Here is a 19,504-nt window from a genome sequence, read left to right as displayed (position 1 = left end):
GTCTAATATCTTTATTTCCTCTGAAAAGCACAGGGGGATATGCACAGGGTACCTGAAGAGAGGTCATTACACAAGCACACACTAGCAGCCAACTCCTTGGCAACTCATCACACTGGTGATGCTTTTCTGACCTCTGCAGTGTCTTGTACAGTTATATAACTTTAGCTGGACCTGGATTCTGTAATCATCGTGTTTCAGAAGTTGGGTATTTGTCCTAAGGCATTATTATTCTACAATCATTTTTTGTTAGGTCTTAGTACCAATTGGTTGATTCTAAGAGGTCTTGGTAACTTTGAAATCAAAGGAAGAGGAAATAATCAGACAGCCCAAAGTTCCTAAACTGGATGTGCTTCATGATGGGTTTTGACCCACAGAGTGACCTATAAACACTGACCACGTTCTTGGAAGGATGTGTTCCCTCCTTCAAACTGCTTTCTTTGCTAACAGCTGTAGTGTAATGGAAAGGTCTCCCCAGGCTTAGTTATAATCAGACATGGAAGTATCACTATCCAGGGCAATAAGGAAGATCATGGAAACTTTTCCCTGGCCATTTCTTGTGACCCCTGAGACTTTTGCATCCTCTTAAACCTGAGTTCACTCATCCTATAAAAAGTAATGGAGGATATAATCACAAGGGCTGTTTTTCTCTGCAGAATCCTTTCTAAGTCATGATTGGATTTCTTACCACCTCTATTAACTACTTAGGTGAACAGATGAAAATAGTGGGAAGTACATGGAGCAGGAGGAAATGAGAGAAGTTCAGGGTGAAAACAAAACAGAGAGAGTTTATGACATGGCTTCATGGATGCTTGTTAACAAGCCACATACTACATGGGTCTCCATGGCCCACACAGCTTCCCTGGGACACAATACGCAGGTTCCATCCCTTCCCTAATTAGAGAGAGAAGCCTAAGAAAGGTCCTGGCTTGAGAAGGGAAGAGAAAAAAAAGAAGTGAAAGCAGAAGAGGTTGATGTGCACGCCTCTGGTATGTGGGTGTCTGTGGGTCCATGTCTGATACTTACTGTGTTACTGCTAATCACATACATGGCCTCAGGGTAGCCCTAGCACGAGGGAAAGCCACTATCTTTCCCATGCTGCCACCCCCAACTCCCCAAAACAGGCAAGGCCACCTCCTCAGTCTATACTCCACCCCCAAAGCACAGAACAAGTGTCCTGACTAGGCCATACCCTAGAGAAAGTTGTAGAACTGTCATAGGTGCTCTTCCTGGAGTTGCTGTGGGCTCAACCTGGACTTGTCTCTGAGCATATGCACTCGGATCATGAATTTAATGCCTTCCCAAAGATTACTCAAAGGGCCAAAATTCAGATCCCCTGCCTTTCATTTGTTCAGTGGGGGAACCCGAACAAACCACCATTTTTTCTTGTTTGTTTGTTTTCTGAAGTTAGAATTATCCTTATTGCAAGGATCTTTGCTAGACATTATAAGAAAAATGACTATCCATCTCTGCCATTTTAAAATCTTTAACAATACATTTCCAAAAGACATTGGGAAAATACTGATGCCAGCGCTTATTCTACCTCCTGCATCATCTTGCTGGTTTAGAGGCTGAAAGAGAGCAGATGTCTGTTCCTTCTGACAAGATCTGGCATTTTAGGACAGGTTGAGCTAAGGGTCAGAGTGAAAAGTGGAAATCAAGTGGTTTTCATGAGTTTGTAGCTAAAGTTAGAGGAGCAAGGTAAAGGCTGAGAGGCATACAACCTCAAATTCATCCCATGGCCCCAGGGAAGGACAGCAGGGAAGCAGGGGGCAAAGAAGGGGAGAGAGAGCAGAGGAAGGCCCACTCTTGCCAGGAGGGGGTCAGGAAGCCAGGGCCCTGCTCCTAACCTTCATGTGCCCCCAGCCAACCATGCCCCACAGGGAGAGAAGTTCTGTGAAGCCCTGGTTCCCAGGGAGGCTGGAGAAACTGTGGTTTTCTGATTCAGAGTAAAACCAGAGGCCTTAGGGAGGTTTCCTAAACATCAGCTGATGGGCTCCTGATGTGTATTGTTACCTGGAGACCTAACCACCAGTTCCAGTGGGCTCAAGCCTGCCAGGGAACTGGTCCTGAGGCTGGTGCTCTGGGCTGAGTGTATTTCAAGAGAGCAAGCAGTGAACTTTGGAGACCAAATGGGAAGAAGAAGAGCTGGGCCAGTTGTGTAAGACGAGGAAAAGCTGGTTAAGACGTAGTCCTTGAAGAGGAGAGGCAGAGGAGATGGGGACATGGCCCTCCCAAGCATTCGCAAATAGTGCTCCCCTTCTTTCTGATGCCCTTCCAAACCAACACAGCATATCTCCCAGGGAGCCTGTGTTAATGAGACCCACTAAGCTGACATGAGAACATTCAGGTACAGATAGGGAGAGAGCGCTTACACTTACCTCCATCTGCACTGGAGAAGCTCTGTGGAGACAAAAGCAGGGCAGGGAGTCACTATATACGTGGGGAGATGACCCTTCACTCATTCAGCCCGTCTTTCTCCCCCAGAATTTGACTGTGGTGGGCAAACCCCATGCTCTCTTTCCTTCTGGGAAATCTGTTTGGGATTCCGAAATTTAAGGAAAAGGTTTACCCTCTGCACCTTATTTACCCCAAATTTCTCCCAGTAGACATTGATGTCAATTATCCAGCAAATACCCTTGGTTGTGCTCGAGAAGTGATAACAGAAAATCCCATCCTGTAATGAATGTGTTTAGACTGCTTTCCTATCACCGCTGGGTACCTGAGGAAACAGGAGTTGTAAAATAGAGGGGAGGGGGGTCCTGAGTTGTTCAGAACCTGCTGGCATTATGGATTCTCTCTCTGCTACAGAGCACCGTGTGTTTTCATAGATAGGCACACCTCATTTTATTGTGCCTCAATTTTGCTTTTTTTTTAACAAATGGAAGGTGCCTGACAACCCCCAGTTAAGCCAATCTGTCAGCACCATTGTTCCAACAGTATTATTTTTAATTAAGGTATGGACGTTGTTTTTTAGACATAAGGCTATTGCATACTTCATAGACTAACAATATAGTGTAAACATAACTTTTATATGCAGTGGGAAACCAAAAAATTCATGTGACTCACTCTATTGCAATATTCACTTAATTTCAGTGGTTTGGAACCAAACCCGCCATATTTCTGAGGCATGCCTGTGCGGTAAAACTTCATGTTTCACTGACACTTTCTTTTTTGGAATTCATGCCCATTTGATACGGTTTTGCCCCTGGCCTTTTTATAAAAGAAAGACTTAAAGCTACAGGGAGTCTGTTTAACCGGCTTCATAAGAATTGGTTTTTAGACCAATTCGCCACTCTCAGCGTCAGAGACGGCTCTGGTCCTCACGCATCTACCCCTCGTTGCAGGGTGTGTGGTCCAGGCTTCTTATCCAGACCAACTGGCCTTTTCTCCAATTGGCACTGTCGTGGTGTGCCTGCTTCCCCAGGGGTATAAAGTGAGAGAAATGACGTTAGTTTTCTTCACCTTCTGAAAGTCCTTGAAGGATTTTTCTGTTTCCTTTAGCTTCTCTAGGATGATTTGCTCTTTGGCAGATATTTGGGACTCTTCACTTTCCAGGGCTTGTATTTCCTGCTCCAGCCTGGAAAACACACAAACAGAAGACAGGTTACTTTATCTTCTGGCCAGAGAGCAGCTTCCTCCCACTGGGTGGCCTCCTGGTGGTCTCTGCTTTACATGACGGTGTGGTACCTGCCAGGCTTCACCTTACAGCGTGTCGCCACCTTCGCCACTGAGCAGACACTGGTCAAAGGGAAACAGCCCAGAGCTGCTGCCACCCAGTCATTGCCACCACCTTCCAATACGCTTTGGTGCCTTCCTTTCAACTCTCTTCTCCTGTGCATTCTTAATTTGGAGGTAATTATTTTTCTTAGCATGGCTTCCCAGGTGGCTCAGTGGTAAAGAATCTGCCTGCCAATGAGGAGACATGGATTCATTCCCTGGTTGGGGAAGATCCCCTGGAGAAGGAAATGGCAGCCCACTCCAGTATTCTTGACTGGAAAAATCCCATGGACAGAGGAGCCTGGTGGGCTACAGTCCATGGGGTTGCAAAAGAGCTGGACACGACTCAGCGACTAAACAACAGCAACTACTTTTCATAGGTTAAGACATACTATCTGAAGGAGAAGAGCTTCATATTCTGCTATCTCGTGCTAACTGCTCTTCTGTCAGGCAGGCCAAAGGGTGAAGAGCCGGTCTTGTTCAAAGGAAATACACTGCCGAGACATGGCTGGTGGCTAGTGAACCTGCTGTCACCATCCTCAGTGGCCTGACTTCTCCTGCCAAGAAGAGAGGAGATGGAAGGGACTGATACAAAGGACTGATACTGCCCCTACTGTTCTGGAACTTTCCTCAGCTTTTACAAAACCTATATATTTTCTGAAAAGGAAACTTGAGCACAGCCAGGAGACTCTGGGAATATTCCAGAAGAGCAGCTACACTGAAGTTGTGAGGGAGGTCTTGCCAGCTCTATTCTTTCAATGAAATGATTGTAATAACCACTTAACTTTTCTTGCACACTAAATCTGTGCCAAGAGCTAAGCTAAAAATTCATGTGGATTGTTGTAGTTAACCTTCCTTATGACCCTATGAGCAGGGAATTCCCATTTTACAGACAAACTCATTAAGGCAAGGCAGGGCTAAGGAATTAGTTTATTGGTACAGAGCGTTGAAGCTAGGGTTTAAGCCAGGAAGTATAACTCTAGACCCTGGTCCTCACCATCGTGCCAAACTCTGGTCACATGGTACTTCACCACAGTACTTCACATATGCCCTGCCTTTTTACACACGGAGTATGCTGACTTAAATAGGGCGGTACTGTAATGTACCAATGTTTTGGGGTTATGCAGGGATGGGTGTTCCCCTACCTACAGGGCCCCATACTATGATGCTTCCAAATCATTTGGTCTGAATTTATTCATTCATTCATTTGCCTCTGCTTTTGCTCTCCTCCCCTCCGTCATGTTGGAAGCTTCGCTGCAGAGTGTGCCTGCCGATGTTTGTCCTTTCCCTCCCCCTCTCCTCGTCTATTCCTAATCTGCTGCTGGGAACCGGCCAACCAGGTTTGTTCAACTGAGACCTAACCTAAAGCGTTCAGACTGAGACCTTCTGAAGAGTAAGGCTCAGACGGTAAAGAATCTGCCTGCAATGCAGGAGACCCGGGTTCAATCTGTGGGTCAGGGAGATCCCCTGGAAGGGAATGGCAACCCACTCCAGTATCCTTGCCTGAAGAATTCCATGGACAGAGGAGCCTGGTGGGTTACAGTCCATGGGTTCACAAAGAGTCAGACATGACTGAGTGACTAACACACGGAATACCAAGATACGGGCATGGAATTATTCCAGGATGCACTGTGCCTCTCAGAGGCCTTTTCTGTTTCCTTCTTAGGCATCAGAAAAATAACTTCTGGATGGATGATACTTTGTAGCAACAATTTGGGTTATGAAGAAACCCAAACAGGGCTTCCCAGGTGGTTCAGCGGTAAAGAATCCACCTGCAGTGCAGGAGAGACGGTTCGATCTCTGGGTTGGGACGATCCCCTGGAGAAGGAAATGGCAACCCACTCCAGTATTCTTGCTGGGAAATCCCATGGACGGAGGAGCCTGGTGGGCTACAGTCCATGGGGTGGCAAAAGAGTCAGACGCAACTGAGTGACTGAACATGAAGACAAATGCTATAACTATACTCCCTCCAGATGAACACAGCTTCAGACATACTGAAGGCTTCCCTCACAGTAGAAGTGGCAGTTCTTTTCATGACTAAGATGGCCCTACAGCATCTAGCCTCCTAGTACCTATAAGAGCCTCTACTCTTAACAACGTGCCCATTTCACTTTATGCTTTGGTTAAACAGAGCTACTCCTTACTTGCCCATCTGTGACCACTGATTTACCCTTCCCCAGAAAATCCATCTCCAAACCCTAGCCACTATTGAAACCTTAGCTCAGATACCACCAACCTCATGAGGCTTTCACAGATTCACCATCAGAAAATAACAATATCAGTGGTCTTATCAAGTCCACTATATGTTAGAACATTGGTTTTCAACCAAGGTGCTTTTGTCCCTTAGGGCATAGTTGGAGATTCTGGAGATATTATGGTTATCCATTACTCAAGCAGAGTGAAGTTGGTGCTACTGGCATTTAGGGGGTAGCAGTTTATAAACATACTACAAAGTACAAAACACCCCCCACAATAAAGAATTATTTGCCCCCCTAAAACCAATAGGGCCAAAACCAACTAGGAGGCTAACTCTAAACCCTGCATCAGAGTATACATAAATTATTAATTTCCATTAATAGAGTATAAATTCACCATGAGAAAGGCACAGATAGTCAGTACAAGTATGTTGAATGAATGATAAAAGATGAATCAAGTTGCAAAAAGTCATATAGCTCAGCCAAGAGGAGATCTTCAGGTTTCTGAGACCAGGGTGAATTCTTCAGCAAGCTTTGACTTGAGAGGCTGTGTGTGGGCTGAGACGCAAACAACCCAGAGGGGAAGGCCAAGCAGCATCAACAGATAAACAGAGATACAAACCTTTGCTCTCCAAATGTTTATTACATCTTTTACTGATACATACATCTGTGTCAATTACTTTGGGAGGAATCAAGGAAAGGAATAGGAGCATGGAATAGGGACAACTCAAGTGACCTAAAATGGAACCAATTCAATGGGTAGGGGAAGCTCCAGGCTACAGGTTTCCTGGAGAGATTGGCCAGGTGAGTTTTGAGCAGATTTCATTTAAATCTCAAAAAAACTGAGTACCTCAGCAGATATCTAGAATGTGGGTTGACTCTATGCTCAAATTCCCTCCCTTCCCCCTGCATCTTCATGGTAAAAACACATATGTCCCCCACTGCCGGGAGCCGGCATATTGCATATTGAGTGCATATTGCATATTGAGTGCAGCACTTTTCAGGATCTGGAATAGCTCAACTGGAATTCTATCACTGCCGGTAGCCAGCGTGAGGAACTCCGCCCATGACAAAGGTCATGAGGAAGGAGGCTAGGCACACGCAAAGGCGGGATCGAGCCTCAGGAGTCCCCCTGGAAATTCTCGAGCATTTACACCCAAAACCAGAGTCTGCCTACTTTCTGCTTTGTGCTTTCACCTACACCTCTGACTTTACGGGGGGCTGTCCCCCACTACCTCTCTGAAAAAAGTTAGCTTACAGCTCCAGTTAATAATTCCTGGGTGTGACAGTGTTTAACCTACAAACTCCTTTGGAAATCCTCTAGCCTGCCTGAATAGGTTTTTCCGGCCACATGTGATTGTTCAGAGCCTCCCAACTGTGAGAGGCAGGAGATGTTCTAAACTGTCTAAACACAGATTCTTTTGAGTAGTTAAAAGATTGATTAGAAATTGTATTGGTGAAGGGATTTTCACTTGTTGGGCCAATGTTTGCTGCTAAGTTTCCATATCCCTTACCTGCTGTGTCCCTGGCAGTGTATTGATTAATATAATTGGTGTAAGTAGTAGCTTTAATGTTTGTAACCTGGGACCCTTGAGTTAATTCTTTTTCTTGTTATAGCCCACCACACCTTTGCGCTGTAGGAATGCAACTTTATCTAATGCTTTTGGAGGGTGGCTCCTGACCAATCACCTTTAGAGAAAAATAAGTTTTCTGAAGAAAAGGTCTTAAAATGTTAACAGGCCTCCAGGCCAGAAGATGATGCAAATCACCTAAGCTTTTGCATATGATAAGTTTGCAGGAAGAAAGCCTGGCTTGCTGCCTGACTCTACCCCTTCCCCCATTATCCTCTATGCATAACTTAAGGTATAAAAACTACTTTGGAAAATAAAGTGCAGGCTGTGTTCACCGAAACTTGGTCTCACCATGTCGTTCTTTCTCTTACCTTCTGGCTGAATTATTCAGCCTCTTTTCTCCACTCAATTTCCTCACTGAGCTATCCTTATTTCAGCCTCTTTTCTTCACTGAATTTTACTGAGCTATCCTCATTCTATTACTCTTTATATCCTTAATTAACATTTAATTAAGCAATTGTTTCCTGATCTTCGCCTACGCCGTCTCTCCTTCGAATACCCTGGATCAGCCGGGGCTGGTCCCCGGCACCCCACCACTGATATTGGTCTTGGCCACATGATTTGTTTTGTCCTCATGGGAGGTGGGGATATACTTCCCTGCTCTTGACTTTGGGTGCAGCCATGTGACCTGCATTGGCCAATGGGATGCTAGCAGACATGACACAAGCAGAGGCTTGGAATGTATCCACCCAATCAGGCGCATCCTCTTGAGCCTCTTCTGGCACCAAAAGTACAGCTTCTCCGGGGAGCTGCTGTTCCTTTAGCCTGGGCCCCAGAAAGAACATGTCAGGAGTAGACAGGAGCTCAACCCAGAGTCAGAAGCCATGGCCAGTCATATCTGCACCTTCCATTAGAGCTACTCGGCTAAGCCCAGCCCAGATTAGCAAACACCCAGTCTTCTCCTCACAGAAGAGTGAGCAAGAACATATGATTTTTGTTTTGAAGCACTGAGTTTGAGAATCATTTGTCACAGAACACTATTTTGGCCAATAGCTAACTGACACAGCTCAAATATGTATATGTTTTATATATACATATTATATATGTATTTTATATATTATGACCAACCTAGATAGCATATTAAAAAGCAGACATTACTTTGCCAACAAAGGTCCGTCTAGTCAAGGCTATGGTTTTTCCTGTGGTCACGTATGGTTGTGAGAGTTGGACTGTGAAGAAGGCTGAGCGCTGAAGAATTGATGCTTTTGAACTGTGGTGTTGGAGAAGACTCTTGAGAGAACCTTGGACTGCAAGGAGATCCAACTAGTCCATTCTGAAGGAGATCAGCCCTGGGATTTCTTTGGAAGGAATGATGCTAAAGCTGAGACTCCAGTACTTTGGCCACCTCATACAAAGAGTTGACTCATTGGAAAAGAGTCTGATGCTGGAAAGGATTGGGGGCAGGAGGAGAAGGGGACGACAAAGGATGAGATGGCTGGATGGCATCACTGACTCGATGGACGTCAGTCTGAGTGAACTCCGGGAGTTGGTGATGGACAGGGAAGCCTGGCGTGCTGCGATTCATGGGGTCGCAAAGAGTCGGACACAACTGAGCGACTGAACTGAACTGAACTGAACGATATATGGGAGAAGGCAATGGCACCCTACTCCAGTACTCTTGCCTGGAAAATCCCATGGACGGAGGAGCCTGGTAGGTGGAAGTCCATGGGGTTGCACAGAGTCGACGACACGACTGAGCAACTTCACTTTCACTTTTCACTTTCATGCATTGGAGAAGGAAATTGCAACCCACTCCAGTGTTCTTGCCTGGAGAATCCCAGGGACGGGGGAGCCTGGTGGGCTGCTGTCTATGGGGTGGCACAGAGTCGGACACGACTGAAGTGACTTAGCAGCAGTGATATACATTCCAACAGGATATATTCTATCTGTATAAATGTGTGTGGGCTTCCCAGGTGGCGCTAGTGGGAAAGAACCTGCTCGCCAATGCAGGCAGATGTGAGAGACAAGGCATCAGTCCTTTGATGGGGAAGATCCCCTAGAGGAGGGCATGGAAAGCTCACTCCAGTATTTTTGCCTGAAGAATCCCAATTACAGAGGAGCCTGGTGGGCTACAGTCCACAGTGTCACAAAGAGTCAGACACAACTGAAGTGACAGAGCATGCACACATGCGTGCAAATATACGTGTATATGTGTGTGCATATATCCTAATAATAATACCTGAAGCTGAAAGATCAGAGGAACTATAAACTACCCTCTCCCCATTTCCCCCAATTCTCAGAGAAATCAATAAGAGTACAGGGCATCCCTTCACAAATTTTAAAATTGAGAAACTAGGAAAATATCAGTGGCGGTTATTTTTGGGTAACGAGACACTAAGTGTTTTTAATTTTCTTCTTTATAATTTTCAATATTTTTAATATAATTTTAAAAATCAGATATTCTGTATCTAGGCAAAATAAAAACAATAAATCACATTTTAAAAAATGCCACCTCTGGCCTAGCACTGAGAAGGCTGCCCTGCATGGCCTGTGGCACCAAAAAGGAGCTGAGGTCCAGTGGGGTGTTAAAATAAATACATCAATTGGCACTCAGTTCCACCAACACTGATGGAGCTTGTCCAGCTGAACTGAGTCAGGCACTACAAGGAATTCTGTAATAAAATTAGGTTAAAAATTTCTGACTTAAAACAAAAAGGTTGACTCTAAGTAACTCACTACTCCCGGTGAAGCAGCCTCAAGTGATTAAGAATTCTCTGTGATGTGATGCCCACTGACTGGCCTGATCATCTCCACTGCCCGGGCCCTATTGGTTTCAAGGCTCTTGGCTATATAGCTCAAGTGCTAAAGATTTGGGTCGTGATACTGCGTAACTGAGAAGGAACGCAGGGAGGGGGGATGGAAAAAAGCAACAAAACTAGGCTTTTAAGATAACAACAATTTGTTGTTTCTTCCAGCGTTTCATCCAGAAACAACAATTTGTTGTTTCTTCCAGCGTTTCATCCAGAGGGAATGAACTCAGGAAATCTGCAGTTTGTATATGTCCAAATGAGTCAGATCCAAATAGCAGATTTCTCTACTAATGCACGTGCGGGCACTGGAAAGCCCAGACTGCCATCTTGCCATGGAAAGCCTGAATCACAAGCCTGAGGAGCGTCCCAAGAAACCAAGTGTCGTGGGGTTAATAAGACTCATTCCAGCTGGCTTAGAAATGCCAGTATTTTCTAGCTTCATGACTGAAATCTAATGCAGACTTCCCAGGAGGAACCAAGGAGATACTGCCCAGCTAAAAATAAAGAACAGGCAGGAAGTGTAATTTACACTCAAGGTTAACTGAGGCTCTTTAGGCTGAGACAGGTGTACATTACAGCCTTTGACCAGCTTGCTGAGTTTCTCTGGAGGAAGAAGCAGACTGTAATAGACAGTAAAGAAAGGTGACACACCGCAGCTGTGCAGCTTCAATTCACCGGAGATGAGGTTGTGATCCTGGCCAAATGGTCTTATAAAATCTAACCTAACCCCAATAGACCTTTGTCATGAGAAAATACAAAGGACCTATGGCGCTATGAAGTACATTGATCATTCTCTCATTCAAAGTCTATTTATACATCCATCTGTCTAACTTAATGCAAGCACCTACCTTCTAGCAGGCACTGCACTGAACATCAGGGACAGAAAGCTTAATCAGCCATGGTGTCGGGTTGGGGGACCTCTGAGTAAAGTAATGAGAGCAGTCAAGTAAACACATAAATTGCAAAAGAGCCCAAAAAGAGCTGGAAGAAAGAATAACGATTTGGAAAATTGTCAGTTCCGCTGGGGAATGTGGAGGGACTCCAAGTTGCCTGTCCCAGATCTATTCTCCCCTTCTCCCATGCTAACAGAATCCTTCTTTTATGGGGGATGGGTGGCAATGTACCCAGCTGAAAATTTACACATCCCAGCTTTCTTTGCATAGAAAGGCGGCCATAGGACAGTTTTGGCCAGTGAGATGTATGTGAACATTTTGGGTAAGACTTCTGGGAAAGCTCCTTCAAAGGGGGAGAGTTGATTTAAGCGGCACTTGGCTTTTCCCTTCTTTCTGCCTAATACAGGGACCTGGTGCTAGGAGGATGTACTAGCTTCCAACTGCTGCTGTAACAAATGACACAGACTTAGTAGCTTACAAAATATCGATTTACTATATTACATTTCTGCGGGTCAGAAGTTTAACAAGGGTGTCACCAGGTTACAGTCACAGGGTGGCAGAGTTATGCTCCTTTCTGTATGCTTTGGGGAAGAAGTGCTTCCTTGCTTTTGCCAGCTCCCTGAGGCCACCCACAGTCCTCACCACATGGCCCCTTCCTCCACTGTCAAAGTCAACAATGCTGTTGTTGTTCAGTCATCAAGTCATGTGTAACTCTTTTGAGACCCCGTGGACTATAGCCCTCCAGGCTCCTCTATCCATGAGATTCTTCAGGCAAGAATACTGGAGCAGTTTCCATTTCCTTCTCCAGGGAATCTTCCCGATCCAGGGATTGAACCTGCGGCTCCTACATTGGCAGGCGGATTCTTTACCACTGAGCCACCAGGGAAGCTCTCAGCAGTGTCGTAAGCTCTCTGACTACTCTTCCCCAGTCACATCTCCCTCCGACTCTCCTCTTCTGCCTCCTCTTCCACTTTTAGGAGTCCTTATGATCAGACTGAGCCAACTCAGATAATCCAAGGTAATCTCTTTATGTTAAAGTCAGATGTTTGGAGACCTTAATTCCATCTGTAACCTTAACTCCCCTTTGTCATGTAACCTAACATAATTACAGGTTCTAGGGGTTAGGATGTAGACATCTTTGGGGGGCCATCGCTCTGCCTACCACAAGGAATATGATGCTCTAGGTGGAGTGTCACCTTGTATCCACATGGACAAGAGTCTGCTAAGGGTGCCTGAGTGTGCAGAAAGAGAGAAATTGCCTGGGTTCCAGTTAGCATCCTGGAGTGACTACACCAGCTCTGGACAGTTCACTCCAGATTTTCTGCTGTGAGTTTAAGCCACCGTTGTGATCACAGCTAAAAGCAATTTCCTCCAGATACAAAGTGGTGAGGAAAACTTGACTGAGTAAGTGTTATGTTAGCTGGGCCTTGAAGGATGCCTTCATCAGGTGGAAAAGAGAAGAAAACCGGCCAGGCAGAGGAGATAACACAGGCTGAGGCCCAGAATATCATATGTCCCTCCCTCACTCAGAAGCATGTGGCCTTGCGTGGCCTTTTCAGGGACTGCACACTCTACCCTCCAGAGGCCATGGTTCACCAAGATGCCTCAGAGAGGTTCTCAGCTTCCAGGTCCTTCATCCCCACTGCTCACTCTATGCTCTCATTCTGCTGGGCCTTGGATGGCCCAGAAATACTTGGCCTTCCAGGCCCTGCGGGGACCCTTCCTTCCTTCCTTCATCTTCAGTGGGAGAAAACAAGGCTCAAACAAAGAGAGAGGAGAACAAGAGAGGGGCCCTGGGCCACTGATTCTCTAGCTCCTGCTTGCCACGGTTCTCTGCGGTATATCTGCCTATTGAACTTACAAGAGTCAATCAGTACTTCCTTTGTGTGAGCATCTCTCAGTTGAATGCAAAAGGTGCAGACTCATTTGGAAAGACCCTGATGCTGGGAAAGATTGAGGGCAGGAGGAGAAGGGGACGACAGAGGATGAGATGGTTGGATGGCATCACCGACTCAAAGGACATGGGTTTGGGTGGACTCCAAGAGTTGGTGATGGACAGGGAGGCCTGGCGTGCTGCGGTTCACGGGGTCGCAAAGAGTCGGACACGACTGAGTGACTGAACTGAACTGAACTGCCTACAGACTGGGTTTCCAACAGCCTAACCGTTTGGGGAAGCGTTTGCCAATAAATTCAGGTGTATTCCATCTTTTCTTTTTCCATCAGTGATGGTGAAAATAATTGTTATGAAACTAAGAATTCTAACATTGTCTTTGTTATGTATATATTGTTTGTATGTAACAACAATAATAATGAGGAGGACTGTCAAGTGCTTACCATGTGCTAAGCACTGTTCTCCCTGTTTCACATGCATTACGATACTTAATCTTCATATCCTATGAAACAAGAATTCTTTCTCTTCCTTTACGCAGATGAAGGGCTGAGATACAGAATGCTACTGACTTGCTCAGGGCCACAATCATAATGAGGCCAGGATTCGGACCCTGGTACTGGAGAACTAGTCCTAGAGAATCAGGACTCTTTGCCATTGCTTTCAGCTACCTCTCTAGGATCACGTTCTTCTTTTTCCTCACTTCCTCAAGAACTCATAGTGCAACACAATGGATTTTTCATGCTCATAGAACCACAGAAGGTCACGCTGGAGGTAGAAGCCATTTAACCTAATTGATTTCCAGAAACACAAATTGTTCTCCACCCAGGATTTCTGCTTGAAATCCTCTGCACAGAGGATTTCAGACACAGAGAACTCACCACCTCTCAAGGCAGCCCTTCCCTCTTTGGACAGTGCTGACCATCAGCAGTGTGAAAAGTTGACCAGCTTCCACTCATGGTCTGAGTTCCAACCCTTGGAAGTGCAGAGGTCAAGTTTAGCAAACACCATGACTTGTAGGGGCTCCACTTGGGAAATGGGAAAACCAAAGGCAAATGGAACTTACTATTCAGTGGGAAGCATGCATGATATGAATTGGGGCCTAGATTCCCGGGTGGCTCAGATGGTAAAGAATCTGCCTGCAGTGCAGGAGACCTGGGTTCAATCCCTGAGTTGGGAAGATCCCCTGGAGAAGAGAATGGCAATCCACTCCAGTATCCTTGCCTGGAGCATTCCAGGACAAAGGAGCCTGGTGGGCTACAGTCCAGGGGGTTTCAAAGAGTCAGACACGACTGAGCAACCAACAGTTTCACTTTTTAGTGGGGTCGGGGGTGGTGGGAAGAGCAGAAGGGGAAAGGGTGGAGTGACCAAGAGGAAGGAGGACTTCTGGGCTTCCTCATAGAACCAACTCAGCACCAGCTAAAAGCTGAAGTGAGAGGAGTAGTAAACGTTTTAGGGACTTCCCTGGTAGTCCAGTGGCTAAGACTCCGTTCTCCCAATGCAGAGAGCTCAGGTTCAATCCCTGATCAGGGGACTAGATCCCACAGGCCAGAATTTAGAGTTCGTGTGCCACAACTAAGACCCAGGGCAGGCAAATAAACAATTAAAAAAATAAATAAAAAGAAACAGTTTCACAAAATCCTGGGGACTCTAAGTACATTTCTGAACAAGGTCTGAGCAAGACCAGCCTCTCGCTGACAACGGACCCTTCATAATTTTCCCGTCAAGGGACCTGGGCCCAGATCACAGACACAGACTGTGAAGAGGTCAACCACTGCTGCCCAGCTGACAGGTATCAGAGATTCGGTAAACTCCCCCAGAATAAAAAGGAGATGCTGACAGACTGGTCCAAGGTGCTGAATTCAGACCCGTTCTTTCCCCTAGAATTGCAGTTTCATAGTTGAGCAGTCCAGTGGGGGTGCCTGTCTGACCAACCTGCCAAAATAAGAACCTCAGGGAGAAGGTTTGCTCCTCAGAGGAGAGGAGAGCTGCCTGTTCATGCATCCAGCATGAAGCACAATGTAAAAGAGGCTGCGAATTGTTCGCCGAGACCCGCCCTCCCCTTCTCTCACTACAACATAATCCCTAAAGTTAAGCTGGGCACAAGGCACACAGAATAATGTCCATACTCCTTAGCATCTTTTGTAACCACGGGCAGCATGTTCTGGCCAAAGGGATGTGAGTCAAAGTGTGGTACGCAGCTTCTAGAACCTTCTGTAGCCCTTTCCTCTTTCAGCCCTTCCTTCATCCTTCTGCCTGAAATGCAGAGATATGCGGGTGAAGCTCTCACTGCCATCCTGGACTCTGAGAACAAACACAGGAGTGGGAAAAGCTAGAAGGCGGCTTGGTCCCTAAGGGGTTCCCAGCTCACAGCCACCAGAGAGTGCTTAACTGCCTACCTATGGATTTTTCCTGGAGGGAGAAATAAACATCTTGTGTAAGCCACTATGACTGTGGGTCTTTGTTACTTGCATCCACATTTAATCCTAAGTGATGCAGTTTACCACATAAGCATTTGAATGAATGCTTATAGAAGTATGCTGAGGATGTGGGGCCAAAGCTAATCACAGCCCAGAGCCTCATTAATGTCTCAGCAGCAAAAGAGGGGGAAAAACGAACAATCGCGAGGCTTGCAATCCATTCCTGCTAATCAACTCTTATAAGATGGGGCTTGCTTAGGGCTCTGCTTCACTCCACCATCCTGCTCCATCCAAAGCCTCAGCAGGGAAGTTCCCACTCTTTGCATAATGACAATCAACCAAGTCTGATCATCTCTGGTATGCTGGGGCTGTGATGTTTTTGTCAGTCTGATGCTCACAGCTTCTGCCAGCTGGATTGTACCAGAAACAGCCAGGACTGGGCTGTCCACATATATGAAAGACCGACCCAGAAGAAAGCCTTGCAGTATAGTGAGCTAACTACCCCTACACAGGAGACTCGACAACACAGAGCTTACCTATGACCCTGGAGTTCTAGTTACAGAGTGGGATCAGAACACGTATTATATAGGTGGTCCAGAAGTGTGTGAGGTGACAGATGCTAAGGTGGTGGGCATTACTAATTTCAGCTGCCCAGGATCCCTGCCCCTTTCCTTTGGGGAAGAGCATGCAGCTCCTCCACTGGGAAACAGTCTCTCTGGAGTACCTTGTGGATTTGGTGAAACTATTAATCAAAGGGTCCCACATCCCTGGCCAAGGAGTAGATCAACGGGACTCCTGTTAGAAATCTGCATCTTGGGAGGAGTAACCCAAGAATGGGTAATAATGGTAGGGGTGTGGCTAATCATTCCTACAGCAGGATTCTGAAGACTGCCCTGTCAGTTTTTGCTGCCTGGATCCTCAGTTCTACCTGGGACCTGATTATGTAACCCCTCCATTCTAAGAATATTTAGCTCTATCTATCTAACCATCCATCCATCCATCTATTCATCTATCTATCATCCATCCATCTGTCTGTCTGTCCATCCATCCTTCCACCTATCTATCTATCTTAAGAGCTTTCTGTTTCCATATTCCAGGTAGGACACTGGGCAGAATACTGTCTCCTTTCACACAACTAGATGCTACAAAATTCTTTTTCCATATTTCAGGAAAACAGTGCACTTGTTTCTATGGCACTCCCCAAATATTTTTCATTTGTGACTCAGTTTGCAAGGAGACAGTTTCCTTTTATTTAGATGAGTATATCTGGAATCACCACAGATCATTTGGTATTTTACTGTGAAAAAGGTTAATGGCCTTTAAATAAACAGAGGATTTCCACTTCTCCTTGTGAAAGAACAGGACCTTCCTTGACTGCAAGGTGTCAGTGGAAACTCAAGCTCGTTTCATTTTTTCCCCCTTCGTCATCATGGAGACAGAAATATGGCCAAGAAGAGAATGGTGCCTTTAAGAATTCCTGAAGTGTAGCTCATATCCTTTCCCTTGTTGAAAAGTTGATGGTTGCCCATCATCTCTTTCCCGAATCTGATTGACCTTCTTAGGCTGGAAGGTCACACCCTCCATGCTCTGCTCTCACCCCTTCCCAGCCTTACACATTCCCGTGTCCCAGACAGAACAGAGAGCATGCTGCTCTTTGAAAAAGCCTGGACTTCCCACTATCAATTCTATCTACTGGAAACATATCTGATAATCAAAGCCCGAACTGTTGCCTTAGTAATGTTTTTCTTCAACCCACTCATCCTAATGTGTTCACTCCTTCCCAATCCCCATCATGGCATCCTTAGAGAGCTAAGAGCATCCTTAGCCCTCTTCAGTTCATTCAGTCACTCAGTCGCGTCTGACTCTTTGCGATCCCATGAATCACAGCACGCCAGGCCTCCCTGTCAATCACCAACTCCCTCTTAGATACCTGGTATACCTCACCTGGTACTGGGGCACTAAAAATGTGTCCATCCTCCCCAACCTGTACTATCCTCTCCTGAGTACAAGCTTACTGAGAAATAGGACAATATTTTATGAATTTATTACTGTACCATATATTCTTTTTTTTCCCCTTATATTCTTTTCTGTATACATAGAGGCCCAATAAATGTTTGTTGAGTGAATGAAAAGCAAAGCAAAGCAAGAACACATTTTTAAAGGATTCTATAGTGAAACTAACTTGGAGATGGTGCTATTCAACATGTATACCTGTGGCAGATTCATTTTGATGTATGTCAAAACCAATACAATATTGTAAAGTTAAAAAATAAAATAAAAAACAAAATAAGACAGAGCAATGCAAAAAAATATATATATATATATATTTTGTAAACTCAGCTTGGTTTTGCTACTTTCACCACTCCCTCAAACGTATTAAAATTTGTATATTCATTGAAAAAAATCAATACTGGATTGCTTTCTATATTTATCTGAGTGAACTGCTGGGACATATTAGCACTTTTCATTATTGATGTTGGTACAATCAAATTTAATCAAGTAAATATGAATGAAAATTTCTCTGTCAGTTTTTCTTAGTCTCTGGAAACCAGCCTATTCTTTTCTTGTATATTTAGCTCATCTGAAATCACATGGCTCATACTGTCAGAATCTATGCAAGTTGATTTCCGCTGCAGAAAATCATTTCCAAGCAGGCGCTGAGCCTTGATGTCTTGGGTGTGATTCTCGTGTGAGTCTGTTTCATCAGAAATACAGAATTTTGATTACATGAAAATGAGATGATCTCCTTCCAAAGCAATACATTTCTCAGTAACTTAAATCCTATCTTCCCAAGAAATATCTTTCTCTGTAGGAAGAGAAAAAAATATCTCATCCAGCCTTTCACCTCCGACTCTCCCTGTGAAGGTCAATGACTCCATCTGTGGACCTGACCTTGTGCAAATGCCTCTGGGATGACACTTTATCAAAGACCCCTTCTCCGCTATAGCTTCAACTTATCTCCAGGATGCCTCCTTCCCGTTAGTCCCTTTAGAATAAATTCTCTCACACCAAAAATAGGTGAACTTCTCTTGACCCTGAGTCCTGTTCCTATTACTGCTGAATCTCTCTTCCAGATTTCCCCAATAGCACTTGCCTGCCTCTTGCTGTCTCAAATTCTCACACCCCAGTCACCCCTCAACCCACTCCACTCCACCTGGGCACCTGCCATGCTGTTGAATCTGGTCTTGTTAAAGTCCATGACATCCAAACTGCCACATCTAATGGACACCCTTCAGTGTGAACCTACCGACATCTTCCTTTTATAAAACTCTGAGGACCACCCCTCCTCCCCTTCAGAAGCTGAGATGCCATATCCTCAACACAGGCGCCTCTTCTACTTCTTCACTAAATGTTCACTTGGCTGGATACTTTATCCTTGGCTAATCACGTCCACCCTCGAGTTTTAATTCCCACCTAAACACTGACTTATAACTACCCAACCAATACCTTCAGCCTCTCTCCTAACTCCAGCCTCTACATAACAATTGCATTTTCAGTGTCTCCACCTGGGTGGCCCATAAGCATCTCAAATCCAACATATGTGAGGCCAAACTTATCCTCTTCACAGAGCTGTTCCTCCATCTGGCCTTTTTTAGTTCCGCTGCTGGTACCACCATGAATCCATCCTACTTAAGATGGAAACCTGGATGTTATCTTGCGTTTTTAATTTTTCAAAAACTGTTTATTGACGTGTAGTTGATTTACAGCGTTGCGCTCATCTCTGCTGTATAGCAGAATGACTCAGTTATACATACACATATTCTTTTTCAAATTCCTTACATTATGGTTCATCACAGAATACTGAATATAGTTCCTTGTGTCATTGTGCTAGTGAATAGGACCGTGTTGCTTATCCATCTCAAATACAGTAGTGTGCATCTGCTAACCCCAAGCTCCCAATCCATCCCTCCTCTACCTTGCCTGCCCCTTGGCAACACAAGTCTGTCCTCTGTGTCTGAGTCTCTGGATGTTACCATGACCTCTGACTTGCCCCTCTTTGGTAAACACCA

At 45.3% G+C, this 19,504-nt stretch overlaps 1 protein-coding gene across 6 annotated transcripts in view; it reads right to left on the bottom strand.

Moving 5' to 3' along the window:
• The window catches only part of PALM2AKAP2 (PALM2 and AKAP2 fusion), a 517,050-nt gene that overhangs the window by 235,459 nt on the left and 262,087 nt on the right, over nucleotides 1-19,504 (bottom strand). For all 6 annotated transcript variants that reach the window (XM_070795255.1, XM_070795256.1, XM_070795257.1 and 3 more), the window contains exons 5-6: nucleotides 3,463-3,577; nucleotides 2,379-2,400 (exon numbers count right to left, since the gene is read on the bottom strand). In XM_070795255.1, the coding sequence (XP_070651356.1) occupies nucleotides 2,379-2,400; nucleotides 3,463-3,577 (137 nt within the window). The remainder of the gene's footprint in view (nucleotides 1-2,378; nucleotides 2,401-3,462; nucleotides 3,578-19,504) is intronic.

This window comes from Bos indicus, chromosome 8, assembly GCF_029378745.1.
Source record: "Bos indicus isolate NIAB-ARS_2022 breed Sahiwal x Tharparkar chromosome 8, NIAB-ARS_B.indTharparkar_mat_pri_1.0, whole genome shotgun sequence".
In the NCBI taxonomy this organism is placed as follows: domain Eukaryota; kingdom Metazoa; phylum Chordata; class Mammalia; order Artiodactyla; family Bovidae; genus Bos; species Bos indicus.
This window is presented reverse-complemented; position numbering and strand designations above follow the sequence as displayed.